At 41.4% G+C, this 14,632-nt stretch overlaps 1 protein-coding gene across 1 annotated transcript; it reads right to left on the minus strand.

Moving 5' to 3' along the window:
• Positions 1–32: 32 nt before the first annotated feature.
• On the minus strand, positions 33–13,852 carry pik3c2g (phosphatidylinositol-4-phosphate 3-kinase catalytic subunit type 2 gamma). The gene is made up of 33 exons (XM_079346310.1): positions 13,577–13,852; positions 12,278–12,869; positions 12,081–12,160; positions 11,571–11,728; positions 10,939–11,053; positions 10,739–10,850; positions 10,364–10,434; positions 10,132–10,195; positions 9,879–10,004; positions 9,751–9,781; positions 9,495–9,678; positions 9,278–9,400; positions 8,878–9,006; positions 7,894–8,008; positions 7,669–7,802; positions 7,334–7,522; positions 6,656–6,749; positions 6,021–6,115; positions 5,638–5,818; positions 5,424–5,531; positions 5,228–5,320; positions 4,908–5,037; positions 4,657–4,793; positions 4,400–4,569; positions 4,157–4,313; positions 3,948–4,057; positions 3,663–3,831; positions 2,855–2,973; positions 2,669–2,765; positions 2,512–2,575; positions 2,274–2,353; positions 2,016–2,141; positions 33–1,492 (listed from the first exon to the last, which is right to left on the minus strand). Exons 2-33 carry the CDS (start codon positions 12,716–12,718, stop codon positions 1,340–1,342), a joined length of 4,155 nt encoding a protein of 1,384 aa, XP_079202436.1. The 5' UTR covers positions 12,719–12,869; positions 13,577–13,852; the 3' UTR covers positions 33–1,339.
• Between the last annotated feature and the right edge of the window lie 780 nt (positions 13,853–14,632).

A 14,632-nucleotide genomic window follows, 5' to 3' on the forward strand; every position in this document is an offset into this window, starting at 1 on the left:
ACAAATATATAATAAACAAAAACACCATATCCTTACATAGAAATAGCCACTTTATTGTCAGGAAATGCTCGTCTCTTTCCTCAGCTTTGCTGCAAAGAAGACGAAGGAGACCAACTCTCCGAGTGGCAAAATCCTTAAGAAGCCTATTATAATAGAATTTATAAGTGATGCAGGTGGGATTATTGTGAGAGATTATAATCAAACACAAGACATAAGAGTGATTTTGGATGCATCATTTAAACTAAAGAATAGATTGAATCCTTGGACTTGGCTTTAAAACGACATGGAAACGAGGATAGATAAATGGAGCATGAGTACTACTATGAAAGAGTGCCTCCCTGTGAGAGCCTCGGCAGGACATAATGTAAATAGCATCCACACAGGTATACATAATTGAACCAAATCCAGTGCAGGGCAGTCTATTTCTATCCGCACTAAATCCTGGGAATGAAGCGGAGGAGCCCACGGGTCAGCAGGCCTGTCAGGAGGAGGATGGCATTAAGATAACATGAAGACCTGCAGTAGCGTTAGAAAGTCTTTGTGTGTCGTAGGTGACTGTGTGCGTGTGTGTGGAGCAGTTTTTCCATTTTATTTTTTTATGTGGGCAGGTGAATGTCTGCCACTGCCTGTTTTGGCATGCAAGTGCATACCTGCGCTTGAAGGCTACGGATTGATAAGACAAAGGATGAGGCGAGCGGCAGAGTGTTAACTCGGCCCCTCAGGCCAGAGAGAGAGAGAGTTGTCATCCTGCTCACACACTCTCCTCAACCCTCTCCCCCTCCTCCTGTCTCCCACCTCCAATTTTACTGGTCAAGGGTGTCCACTGGACACAGGGATGAACACACTTAGTAAGGGCCGATATTCAGGTATTAGGAGTAGAGCATCACCTCCTCTTAGATCCATCACATCTATAGTTTCAAAGACACATTTACAGAACAGGGAAGAACTCCAAGTACAAAGGAAAGTGCAAATAATGCTAATAGAAGTCACAGTGTTTCCGTCACACATTGTGAGGTGGACATGTGACTCATTTCAAATGTCCTTCATTTTATCGATGCATATTTGAAAATAGGCACATAAGTTAAAGAATGTTTCACACATTAAGCGGTCTCGTCTGAGTATTTTTCCTCAGACCTGTAATGTCATCCAAAATCCTCATCCACTGCCAGCGACTTTGACCAGGACTGAGGTTAAGTATCATCTGATGAATAACAAGCTTGTTCCTCTGCTTGGGTGAATATGTCTCTCTCACTCCAGCAAACGTCCTTTGACTGGTACGTCCTTTGTGTGGTGGCTCCCCCTGCTGGATGTAGGCGTTCAATGCACCTCTCCGACAAGGTCATGTTGGAGTGTTCCTGAGGAGAAACCACTTCTCCTTATCGAGCAACTCCTGCTCTAGTTTGATGTTGGCAACAGCAACAACATTCTTCTTGCTCTTCACAATCACTTCCAGCTCCATCCCATACAGCTCAGGGACATTACTGTACTCCACCTGTGAATGAGAGGATATCTTTAGTCATCAAACACCTCTGCAGTGAGTACATCTGGTTATTTGAATAGATTTATGGAGGTAAAGTTTTTTCAAAACTGTGTATCAGGGACGTTTCCTTCCATTGGGTTCCTATAAGGCTTTTACTCTTCCAGTAAGAGGCTGGTAGATAAACTGGAAGCTACTGGCCAGAATGGTTTTAATACTGAAAGATCACATCAGGCTCACACAGTGGGGAGAGCAGCATAACAGGCCGAACTTCACACAAATTAAACTAAATGTCAATGCTTTCAGTAACAGGACAAAAAAAAAAATGAAGCGAATACAGCATCTAAATATGATGAATGTAAAAGGTTGTATTTACTGCTTTTTGTATCTTACAATTAATTATGTATTCCTGCATTTTATTTGACTAAAGTTTGGAAATGAACCTGAGCTCCTTTGTTGAGCCTACTAAGCTAATCCAAAAAGGATGTTTTGATTGTGTTTGCTCAATGATGCACGATAGAAAAGATGGACATTGTACCAGCTCATTGAAGGTGGGGTTGTCATGATTGCGGACCACCTTGGTCTTCTTCTTGGAGAGCATCCGAAGGTCCGGTTTCAGATACGTGACCACGTAGGCGTCAGGGTTAGAACCGTTTGGAAGTTTCTGAAAGGGACGGTCCCGCTCATGAATGCTCGCCATGAAGTGTTTTAGAGAGAGAGCCCACATTCGACATGAACTCATAGCGCCTCGTTTAATGTGACTAGCAGTGCTACGCTAAAAGTGAAGGAAACTCACAATGTTTTTCAGGTGTTTCACCAAAACTGAGAGCTTACAGTCCGAGTAAGAAATGAGGAGCTGGATCTGAGGAAGGGCTCCTAAAAAAACATCAACATATGAGTGGAAATATAAAACAGGATAGCACCTTTTAAATACTATATGGACAAGAACGTTCACAAGGCACAACATGGCATGGTTCTTTGCATTATAAATAATGATAATAATAAATAATCCTTCCTTAGGAGCAGAACATTACCTGTCACCACACTTTCTTGCACACTGTTTGGCCCGTCCAGGAATAAGCTGCACACATATTCATTCTGCAGGTGACAGAGCGATGCAGGTTTGCAAGTCAGAGACGGGTGTGACATAAGATCAAAGAAAGAAACTAGCCAGTGACAAAAGGAACTTACCCCCTTGCAGGGTCCCTCGAAAAGCTGTTTGAGGTATTTATTCAGCAGAGACATCCTCCTGGATGGGGTGAAAGACATCTTGTACCAGCTAGGAAACCTGTTAGGAAAGATGAGTTAAGACGTGCAGAAAAAGTAGCGCTTTCAAAAATCAAACATCGACAGGATATAAGCGTGCACTTCACTCACTGAGGCAGGGTTGATTCAATGAAATATTTCTGCAGTCGTTTGTGGATCAGCTCAAACTGCCCATAGGTCTTTTCACTGTGTATAAAACCATCATGGATGGTTACTCTCAGGTCGTAAATCTGAAATTAAAAGTTAGGTTAGAAGGTGAATGAAAGGGGTTCATTCACAGTTGTATACAGCCTCCACTGATCTCCTGGGAAACCCTTTATTTGTTGAAGCTTTTTGTAAATGAATGATAGTTGTCAGTGTCACTAACTCTGCTACAGGCTGATTCTGAGTGACTGGGGAAATCTCTGCGCTTCTTTTGACTGACAAAGACGCTCCATCACTGCCTCAAACCGTTTAACTTGACAGGAGACTATCATCAGCGAGCAGTGAAACGCCATCAAACATCACAGTGACACTTACAAAACAAAAACATCAGTGCTGCTTCACTAATGTTTGTTGGGGTAGCTGTGGCTCAGTGCAAGAGTTGGTCGTGTCTCAAACAGAAAGGTCAGGGGTTCAATCTGCCGCTCCTTCAGTCACATGTCGATGTATCCGTTGGCAAGACTCAGCTGCTGTGTCAGCAGTACAGTATGTGAATAATGTGTGAGTGGGATTAGTTTCTACACCTCGCATGTGCTACCATCAGTGTGTGAACGTGGTGTGAATGGGTAAGTATGACCTGTTGTGTAAAAAACGCTTTGAGTAGTCAGAAAATGAGAAAAGTGCTTTACAAGCTCTGAGGGCAACGTTTCTTTTATACATGACATCGTATAAACTGACACTCCAACTTTCTATCTCAAAGATTAAGATGCATCCTCACCACATCCTTAGACCTTATGACGTATCCTTGAATGAATGCTTCTTGAATGTTGGTGCTGGGAGCGGGGTTGCCGTCCCTGGTTTGTGATTCCGGTTTCTTCCCCTGAGCAATGGCATGTGTCAGGAAGTTAAATTTCACTGCAACACAGCCAATGCTTTCCTTGATCTTCCTACATCAAGAAATATAAAAACCGATACTGTGAAATCTGAAAGTTGCTGCGGAGAAGATAAAGCGGGATATTTTGAAGAGAGCTTCTGGGCATTTATTCGTTGTGCATTAGGTTACTTTGTGAAGTAGGACGTGGCCTCCAGGTCTGTGTCATGAGGTCGCAGATTGTTTTGGACGTACTGCAGGTCATTCAAGTCTTTCAGTTCTGGCATTCCTGTACGCAGCATCTGCAAACCACAAACACCATCTATGTGAAGTGTTTCATGTAATATAATCGTTTATATACAAGCTGGCTGTTTTGTGTTGTTATTCAATAAATGTCCTACCAGCTCCAACAGGCTGAGTATCAGTGCAGAGCGCCTTCTGATTATATTGTATGCTTCACAGCACACCTCCACAAAGCGATGCAGCCGTTGAGGCTTCTGACCCCCACCCGTGATGAAGTGCTGCATCTCAGATGTGAAGATGAATGGCGATCGATCCCTATTAATCCAAAAATGGAACATTTGGCTTTTCTGAATTTTGCTCGTTGCAGTTTCAAAATGCAGCTTTCCATTTTGTCAACATACCTTTTAAAAGTCCCGAACTTTTGAGCATTGCCCATGATCTTGCCAAAGTCGATGTGAAACATATGCCCACTGTGTTTCAACATGATGTTGTCATTGTGGCGGTCGCAGATCCCCAGGATGAAGGTGGCCACACACCACCCCGCACAAGAGTTGATGAAGTTCATCACAGCCTGAACACACACCGCAGAAGAGTGTCACAAACACATAACAGACAAGCTTAATGGTTGAGCTATCAAATATTTGAGGGTGGTCTCAACCTTCTCATAGTCCTCCTCAGTTCTGTTCCAATTGTGGAACCATTTCTCTAGTGAGTCTTCTCGAAGGGTGCCTCCCAGACCCCACTCCTGATGAATGGATCCCAGTGTCACTGCCTCTGGAACCACTTCCACCAATCCTAACAAATTAATGTGGAAAAACATTTAATCACAGCCACAGAGATAAAAAAAAAAAAAAGAGGAAGAAAAACCAGAGAAATGTTAACATGCATTCAAAGATAAAAAATACTGACCCTGAGATCTTCCTGTAGAAAGACACCGGTAGGAGATCATTTGCATGTCCAGCCCCTCCTGGAGCCAAATCCTGTCCATCACACGGACGATCTGAAGCACCAGCATGTCCTGCTGCAGGTTATCTCCTGTCTGAACAACACATTTAACAGAGAGCTGAAAACTGTGTTCCTATGCATTTATAAAATCTACTTCAGGCAACAAAATAGCATTCTAATACAACTAGGACAGTGTCAAAATTTCCCACAGAAGGAAAAAATGTTTAGCTTTTTTTTTTTTTTTCCTCAAACATTGTTTATGTGTGAATCCATCCATTTCCAACCTTGCAGATGACACTGACGTTCTTGGCCAGAGGGTCAGAGCAGATGAAGGAGATCCCAAGAGGTGCAGCGTTTGAGTTGTAAAACTTACAGGACTGTTGTAAACAAAACAGGAGTAAAGACTCTTCACTGGTCTAAAATGATGTGCGTATTGACTTTACAGTCGTGACAAAACGGTGTGTTGTGTAGCTGTCTTACATCCACATCCAAGGCTTTGATATGTACTGCAGGATCAAGAGGAAGAAGGCAGCCGGTCCCATCTTTGAAGAAGTCATTGATCTTCAGTTTTTCTTTCATCAAAACATTCTAAAGAGGAAATTCATAGAACGACATATGATTGCATTGAATAATAGATTTCTATTAAGTATTAAGTAGGTTAATAAATAGTAAGATTTGAGGATTATTTGCTGACCTTACGTCGAGCCTTATCAGCAGTGCGAACCATCCCAGCCACCTGTACGAGAACAGACACCAGGCGGGTTTCCTGCTCCAGCTCCTGCCTCAGTGCACGACCACAGCAGTGCAGCAGGGCTGCCTGAACCTTACTGAACCAGCTTTGAAAGTGTGGGTCATTGTGTACGTCCTGCAGCAGCCTGTCAGCATGGTAAAATATTAATGGTAGATAAAAGTCCTCCACACAATATTTAAAACAAAACATCAATGCATGTTTCAAAAGTTGAAATCACCATAAATGTTCTGTCTTCCACATTACTTTGGATAAAAACAAACACAATGAATGTGTAGTGACCTGAAGAAATACATTTCCTAAGCTCGGTGTCTGATGCTGTTGCTCACCAGTGGAGTTGCTGGGCGATTCGTATGCTCTTCAGTGATCTCTCCAGCAGCATCATCACCAGAGGTCCATCCAACTCCCACTCACTCTTCAGAGCCTGCAGGAAAGGATGACTGTTTAAGTGAACAGCATGCCTCTTATTCTTACATTCAAAAAAATCTATTTGCTCGGCGAAAATTCTTGTAAATGTTACACATCATACAAAAGACTGAAGAGGACTGACAGGCATCATGTTTGACAGAAAACCACGTACACTGTAATTTCAGCTTGATTTAAAAAAAAGTATTTTGTGTGATTGATCCCTGTCAGTTATTACATTATAGGGCAGGCAAAATATTGTTTCCTAATAATGTAACAAGTTGTTACATTTTGGGCTTTGTTCCATTTTTTTGATAACATTTGGGGCTCTGACCAGAAAAATCTAATTAGAGTTAAAAAATATTTGGTGACAGTTTTTTTTTTCCCACGTTAGTAATACAGAACAATTTGTTCAGCTTCTCTTTAAACCAATCTATTAATTGTTTTAGCGAAAGTAATGACCTCTGATCGCAAATATAATATGTTTGATAGAAACAGTGCGTCTGTACTTTGTCACTCAGACGATCAAACAGTTGATGATGTGTGTTAGTCTTCTTACCTGGACCAGCTGTGGCAGAAAGACTTCCAGCTCTACGTCTGGTATCTGTTCAAAGAACTCAACAGCAGCTCTCCTCACAGTCTGATCATGAAAACTACAACAGATTTATACAGATAGTTTAAAATATATAATAGTCCACTGAACAACCACTTCACCCCACTTACACAGGTACAGAGCAATGAGGTGCAGAAGGACTCTTTCTTGGGAAAAGCCTGAAAAGCCCTCGCTGCTCAAGCTGCCCAGAACAAACTGAACAGGCCAGAGTGTTGTTGTTTAACTGTGTTTGATTTATACACTCTGTTTTTATGTATTTGCTGTTCTTTGGTGTGCTTCAATGCTAATTATGCATTTTTCACATGAGTATTTAAGATATTTATAAATATAATAGGAAGTCCCACAGTGAGTAAAATTCTCATATTACAGTACCTCGAGATATGAAAGCAGACGAAATATAGTGATGAATAATTCAAAAGCAATAAACCCAAAAATACAAATACATAGTTGTGTACAGAACTTCAGGCATGGCAGGTTGGAAAATAAAAAAACCTTTTCCACTTTTGCATCATCTTCTTACAACATGCAAATGCCTGGAAGAAATATAGTTGTATATTCTAAATTTGATGCATTGGCATGATGAACATTTCCAGGTTTCGGTTTGTGACTTAGAGTTTCACCAACCTGTCAGTGAGCAGGAATAGGGCCTCTTCAGGTTGATGGATGGGCCAGTTTTCTACAATAGTGTATATTTCTGTCAAGTCTTCGGGTTCCCATCGTGGGGCTCCACCAAGCAGCAAGTGTAGGAAAGTACTGGCCTTGTCACTACAGTAACGTTTTGTCCAGAGGAAAGACTTTTCATTTTGTGTTAGACTGGAGAAGAGGAAAGAGATACTTTTAGAATCGAAATAGCAAGAAAACAGAAATCTCCCTCTATGAATTAAATGTTTCTGCAAGCCTAAAAATATGAACTCCTTCCCCCATGCATGTACAGAGACAAGCACTTTGACGGTACTTACAAGCAGAGACAATGCTTCTTAGAGACGTCCAACATTTTCTTATGTAAGTCCTCACAGGGCTGAGTAAAAATGACTGAACCAGGAAGTGCAATGGGCCTCTGATATCTCCACTCGATCTTATCCTGGAACTCGAGCTGGGGAACAACAGCAGGATGTCAAAGTAAAGTGGTGTTTTTATAATGGGGTTTTGAACAGCAGGGGGCAGACATGTCTCGTGTTACAGACCTGCAGTATGACCCCAGAAGGTTGTCTGTGGCTGTCGAATAAGGCAGGAGACGGAGGAGAGGGCAGCTCAGCCAGTGAGGACATACTGAGCAGGACGGTTCCCATCAGCAGAGTCCTTCAAACACAGAGCGCAAATACTGTAAGTTACATATGATATTCTATTGAGCTTAGGCAACATCAAGACGGAAAGTTTGTGAAAAGGGAGATGAAGCATTAAAAAAAAAAAAAAAAAAAGTGTTCGGTGTAACAACCACAAAAACCTTTACTTACATGGTCAACACATTTAAAATCAGAATGATTGAGATTAAGGACCAAACAGACCTTAAAACATACAAAATAATCATGCGGCTAAATAAGAATCAAACCTGGCACAGTTTCGGTAAGTGGCTGTTCATCATGAGTCTGATTTTGTCCAAGATTTATGCATCTTAAAAGGAAGGCATTTTTTGTCACTTAAACTTTGCTAAACGTTGCGCTAATAATGGATCTATCTAGCTATCCATCTATCTATCTATCCGTCGTAAAATGTTTTAAGATAACATTTTTTATGAACTGGCACTATACAACCACAGATTGATTTATTAAACTGAAGAGGGAAAACTTTTTCTCTCTCAGGCTAAAATCTATCAAACTGTGTCCTGCCAGCTAACATTGTGTCCTTGGGCAAGACACTTAACCCTGAATTGCTCCCCCTGCTGCATCAGGGGCGTATGAACGTGTATGTGGGTCGCTGCTCTTGGTGCTTCCGTGCCTTTGAATTGCCCCATGGGGATAAAATAAAGTTTCTGAAAAATACTGCTTCATAATGTTCTGTAATATCACTGTTGCAAATAGAAGAGCTGTAACCTTGGAATAAATGGTCATGTTATGTATTAATATAGAAGTGATGACACACCTACGTACTACTATAAAAAATGCTCTCAACCTAATTTAATCTGCCATACACTGCCCAAGAAACAGCTTTAAACAGCTAGGAGCACCTACCTATCTCTGTAAAGAGGCAGTACAGCCCAGCATAAAAGCTCTGGGCTTTTGCCTCGCTTGGAGCCCTTCAGTTGAAATGTCAACATGCACTCATACGGCAACTTATTGACAGGAACAGGAAACACCATCCTGAAACCGAAAAACACACAAAAACATTCAAAAGCTTGGCTGTTGTTATTGCTCAGAAATCTTTAGAACATCGACTGATGAATACATTTATTTGGTCATATACACACTTATAATGGGACAATAGACCTGGATTTGGGGGCTATTTAAAAGCAAGGACAACACTTTTCCTTCTTGTAAAATGAAGTTCATTCTTGTAATCACAGGTAAAAGAAAGCTGAATGTGATGAAACAACATTAACACTTGAAGACTGTTATTAGATTCAACGCTTACATGCGGTTACACATGATCTTGTTTCTGTATGACAAGGCCGTGCTGATATTTTCTGAAATGCCGGTGTCACAGACCTTTGTCTCTCCATACGTCAACTCAACGGAAACAGAGAAGCACTCGTAACTGCAAGGATAAAGGTATGTGATTAACATGCGTGCCCGCGTGCAGGCTGAAGTGTTTCTGTACGTGAGGTGAAACACTCGTCACAATGCCATACTTGTTCATCCAAACAAGCGGAAGTTGGTAGAGAGCAGCGATATTGAATTGGAAGATCTCATTGTTGTACTCAACGTCGCTGGTTTGTGGGTTGCTGGTGACCCTCAAACTTCTGAAGTCTGACAGGAAGTTATCGAAGAAGATCTGAAGGACTTTCTGCAGTGACTGGTGGAGCATGATCATGACTGGAATTCAGAAATAAAAACTAGTTAAGACTTGTGCTTGTTCTGAATTAAGATAAAGCAGCTGCTACTCACCAGTTTCACACTCAGTCATCTCATCATGACTCTGCAAAAAGATAACAAAACAATGCAGAGTGTTTGCTCTTTCCAGTGTACATATATGCGTGTACTGCATGTGTGTGTGTGTGTGTGTGCGTGCGTACCAGAGGTATGGGATTGATCCTGTTGAGTGCACCGATCGCATCCTCCAACTCTGGACAGGAAAGCCCACACATAAGATTGCTGATCGTGCGAATCCAGCTCACGAGCACATTCGTGTTCATCCCAGACTACACGATCACAATGAGATCAGGGACAAGAAGGACACATATACAAATTATACATCATTACACGCTGGAACAAACACAAAGTATTGCATTTGAAAACATTCGGACCCGTGTTTTGTTTTGCGTTTACCTTACTCCTCATCAGCTCAGTCACCTCTCTGTTGTAGCTGCTGAGAAACTCCTGCAGGCTCAACCTGAGACAGGATGAAAGGTTAAACACACCTGACAATGTGGTAGGAGTCCTCAAGGCAAAGCCTCCCAGTGTTTTCTACAAACAGTCGCCGGTTAACACATGATCCAGTCAAAGTTGTTGTTTTAAAAACCTTCACACAAAGCTGATGCAGGGCTGCTTGTCACCTTACTTGCAGGTGTTGTGCATACAGACAGGACGTAGGAGCGGGTACAGTTGACAAGGTGTTCTGTCATCTTCCTCCTTAGAGAACAGAGACAGATTGAAATACTGATTGCTTTGATGAGTATTTGTTTTTTGTTTTTACATTTCTAAATCACAGATTACAACATGTTCCCCTTTTTCTATTGTAGTCTTTCTGCTTAATGTCACCAGCCATGATGTGATGTGTAAACAGAACAAAGTTGAGAAGTCAGGGCGGAGGCTTTTACAGCAACAATAGTCCCGATGATAACAAACTGGCCAGCAGCCAGGCATCGGTGATAATGAAAGTAGTTAATAATCTCATGTGTTGGTGGGAACAGAGGAGGAGTTTGAACCGACTTACATCCCTGGGCAAACAGTGCTTGAGGTTGTTCAAATGGAGCAGCCGGACGGGGACTTCTAGCTTAAGCTTGTAGGAGGTCTGAATGATCTCATGCATGCCGAGAAGTTCTTCACTGAAACGAAAGTAAGAAAATGTCATGTAAAAACAAAAGCATGTCTGAAGGAATACAGTCGGAATTCATGATGGGATTTGTGCCTTACTTTTGGAGATACTCCTCGGAGTCGCACAGTTTTAAAACATAATGTCCACTGGAGCTGGGAGTGATGTCCAACAGCTGGAATATTTCCTCAATCAGACTCTTCACTGTTCTGTTCACTGGATGAAAGATTTCAGTTCAGAATCCACAAACTTGTGTCAACATGTGGAGTGACTGAACAAGGAAAATGTGTGTCCCAAAATACTCACGAGCACAATAGAAAGCCACATTTTAAGTTCTGCATTAAATTTTCTCAATATCTTATTCACTTAAACAACTTTTGGCAGCTGTAAAGCTTTGTTTATTGTGTTCTTTTTACCTGCACATACCCAGTCTCCACACACTGAACTGAACTAAAAGTGTTCTGCACTGTTTATCCTGCCTCTTGCACCAGCTAGCCCAGGTTTTGATTTTGAATCTTTAAGTATCCTGTAAACATCTTGTCATTGTTGTATTACTACTTAGAATCTCATTACCTCTCTCCGTATGTAATTATCATGAATATTAATATACATTTAGAAAACAAAAAACGAGACACACCTCCTGCAGTTTTTTTTTTTTTCTCCACATAACTCTAAAACTTCAAACTAATGCAAGTGTTTTGAGTAACAGATGTACTTTGATGGTTCGTCTCACCTGAGGTAGGGAAGGGGAGCTGGTGATGGTCCCAGTCTCTGGCCACTCTGACATTCACCTCCACCTTCTGCAGCAGGTCCGGGTGGATGTGTAACACTCGAGCCCATACCACACCTGGGTTATGAACAGTGTCTGTGTGCTTGTACCGTGACATTAGCCTGTCAAGTAAAGGTATGATGACAAATATTGAAAAAAAAAATCAGGTTTGCACTGTCAACGAAACAACGTGATTCATTTCAGCATTCAAACATCATGTGCCTGTGTCTTTACTGTAACATGCTCCACATAAAGAACTGTAAGCGGATCAAGTTATGCAAGGCTAAACCAGTGGAAAAAAAGACATTTCATTTCTTCTATTGTTATTTTTAGATGTACTATGTAGGCTGGATATTCTAAAACAAACTAAACACATTCATTCTCAAATGATATTTCATAATTATCTTACCTCCCTATATGTAAAAAAGAAAAAACTGTAAACATGAACAAGCTTATTTTCATGCACCCACTTACTTGGAAGTTGCAGAGCAAAAAGAAGCCAGACTCTTGGTGCTGCCCTCTGGAGTGTCTATGAGTTTGATGGCCCACGGGTCCTGATGAAACATTAAAATAAATACTACTTCAGGCCAAAGTCAGTTAAAAGTAGAGTCACTTAATCCTAAAGACTGCTGTTCATTTGAGCTAATGGGGAAACTAAAAGAGATACTCACATTATCAACTTCTGTCCTGGAACGGTTTAGCTTGCGAACCGGCTCAGTGAGGTCAAAGGAAAACTGCTTTTTGTTGAGGGGTAGTCGTGACCTGTGGGGTACAGGAGGGGGAACCATGGCTTGTTTTTCTGTCAAACATGCACTTGGAAGTCTGGTTCTGAGTAAAGGGGGGCGACTAGGGACAGGTGGAGGCACTTTTTTGCTGTTTTGGTCTGTATTCCCTGGTCCTCCCGCTCTGTCTCCTGTGAGATGCCCTGTGAGTTTGGGTTGGGATTCGACCGCGCTGTGTTCGTGCAAACGCATTTGAACATCTTCAGGAAAAACATCGATTTCCTCATAAACATGATTCACAAACGGATCCTCAGTGAGAGGCTTAGGGAGGTCATCGTCCATTGCATATTGTCCCTGGATTGTTCCAGTTCCCTTTTGAGAAGGATCCATCACATTACAGGACGTCGTTCCCTTCCTGGACGTCTTTGTTTCACTTTCTCAGCAGGTCCTCTCTTCATAGCACGGCAGAGCGCAGAGCCACAGAGGTCCAGTCATGTTCAGCAGTTGTTCTGCTTCCCCTCTCAGCTCCTCATTTCTGATTCTTGAAAATGAAAGACATGAAAAATATTACAACACTAAGTAAATAACGTTTTTACAGTGTTGCTCTGATGCTTTTTCTCATTAGATATTGACTCTTTGTAAATCCATGTAAAACATATCCAATTGTCTTCATACTGAATATTGGGTTGTTTGTGTTTACAGAGTTCCTCCCATGTGTGCTTCATTCTTGCGGTCATATTTTCTCAAAAAAAAGTTTGAGCACAGAAAAACAGTAAAAAGCTACGAAGTACGTAGTATTGTTCCCCAAAATCATGAAAAACAGAAATAGGGAGACATTAAATTGTCTTATGAACCTTGTTCCAGGAAGCAAAATTAATCTGCTTTATGGCAGGATACAAGTCATGCTAGAGGTTTATGTTGGTCTAATAATTAACAAGCTTTCAAATCTTCACAGAAACTCTACCAGTGCGCGCCATAATGTCTGTGACAAAGTGTAGTGTAAAATGAAACCTGACAAAAGTCCTTCATCATTAATTATTTCAAAACATCAAGCTTTTATTCAACATAAACTAAACCAGAGGACAGTAACTGAAAGTAAACATTTTGAGCAGCAGCTAAGGCAGAATTCTTCAGTAAACAAACACATTTTATAATCACTCAGCAAACTCATAGACTGAAGCAGTTTTGGATTACACTCAACTAAATTCTACTGTAAAAAGTGGTAACTGGATTTTGGAGGTAACTTACCCTGAGAGGTCCCGTCCTGGAGACAAGTTAAACACTTGACTGGAGCCATGCTCGGCCAGTTATACCAGTCAAACATTTGGAGAGCAGTGTTTCCTGTTGACACTCCCCTCTCCCTCCTTCTGCTGGAGTCATGAACGTAACGGCTCGAAGACTCGGCTCTTTGAAGTGAACGACAGGAGCCGGATCATTGGGAGACAGATGGGAGCCGATTAGTTTTTTTCTTGTCTTTTTTTCTGTTAAAGCCGGATATCATTGGTGAAGATGTGCGGTTGCGTCTGTGTCCTCACTGATCAGGGGGAGGGGAGGGTTTATACACAGCAGACGAACGGGAGAGAGAGACAGAGATCGACACCTCGATGTAACGATGTAACGTAGTTTTAAGAGGCAGCGTCAATCAAGTTATCATTTGTTGCAGCAAGAAAGGCAGGGGAGGATCAGGCAACGAGGAGAGGAGAACTTTTTATTTTGAACTTGATTTTTTAGAAAGAGCCAAGAGAATGAGAAACAGTGGATGAGCCTATAGATGCAACAGATAGACAATAAAGATGTAAATGTAGCCTGGGCTGAAAAATGAAAGGACATGAATCTTTTTACATTTTTTACAAAAAATCTGAAGAGCCATTTGGGAGTGAGCCGAGCCAAAAGAGCCGGTTCTCTAAAAAGAGCATTTTTAGAGAAGTGATGGAATTCCCATCACTAATCTGCTGCACACATCAGCACTCCCTCTGCTGAAATACAGACAGCATTACATGTTTCACATGCTCTCTTTGTGCCAATGAGTAAATGACTAAATGAGAATTACAAAACAAACCAGTGACATTTTTTTGTCCCCATGTAGTTTTGCCATTTTTGCTCTTTAAATCTGCTGTGAGGGATGTTCTTTTGGGTAATATTGTGGCACCCTCTGCAATAACGAGGTACCAGTCGTGGTATAACTCTTTGTTGATTGGTACCAAACATGTTTGAATTGATTTTTACATTTTCATAACAGAAACTCTCACCCTGCTTTCTTTAACAGTACAACATATCATTGAGAATCTTTTGCTGTGAGAAATG

This window comes from Symphodus melops (assembly GCF_947650265.1).
Source record: "Symphodus melops genome assembly, chromosome: 6".
In the NCBI taxonomy this organism is placed as follows: domain Eukaryota; kingdom Metazoa; phylum Chordata; class Actinopteri; order Labriformes; family Labridae; genus Symphodus; species Symphodus melops.

Coding starts and splice junctions, on each gene's coding strand:
- pik3c2g (XM_079346310.1), bottom strand. CDS start 12,718: ATGGATCCTTCTCAAAAGGGAACTGGAACAATCCAGGGACAATATGCA. Junction 5,532..5,637: donor CTGATAAGGCTCGACGTAAG/GTCAGCAAATAA, acceptor TTTCCTCTTTAG/AATGTTTTGATGAAAGAAAA. Junction 4,570..4,656: donor CTGAGGAGGACTATGAGAAG/GTTGAGACCACC, acceptor GTGTGTGTTCAG/GCTGTGATGAACTTCATCAA.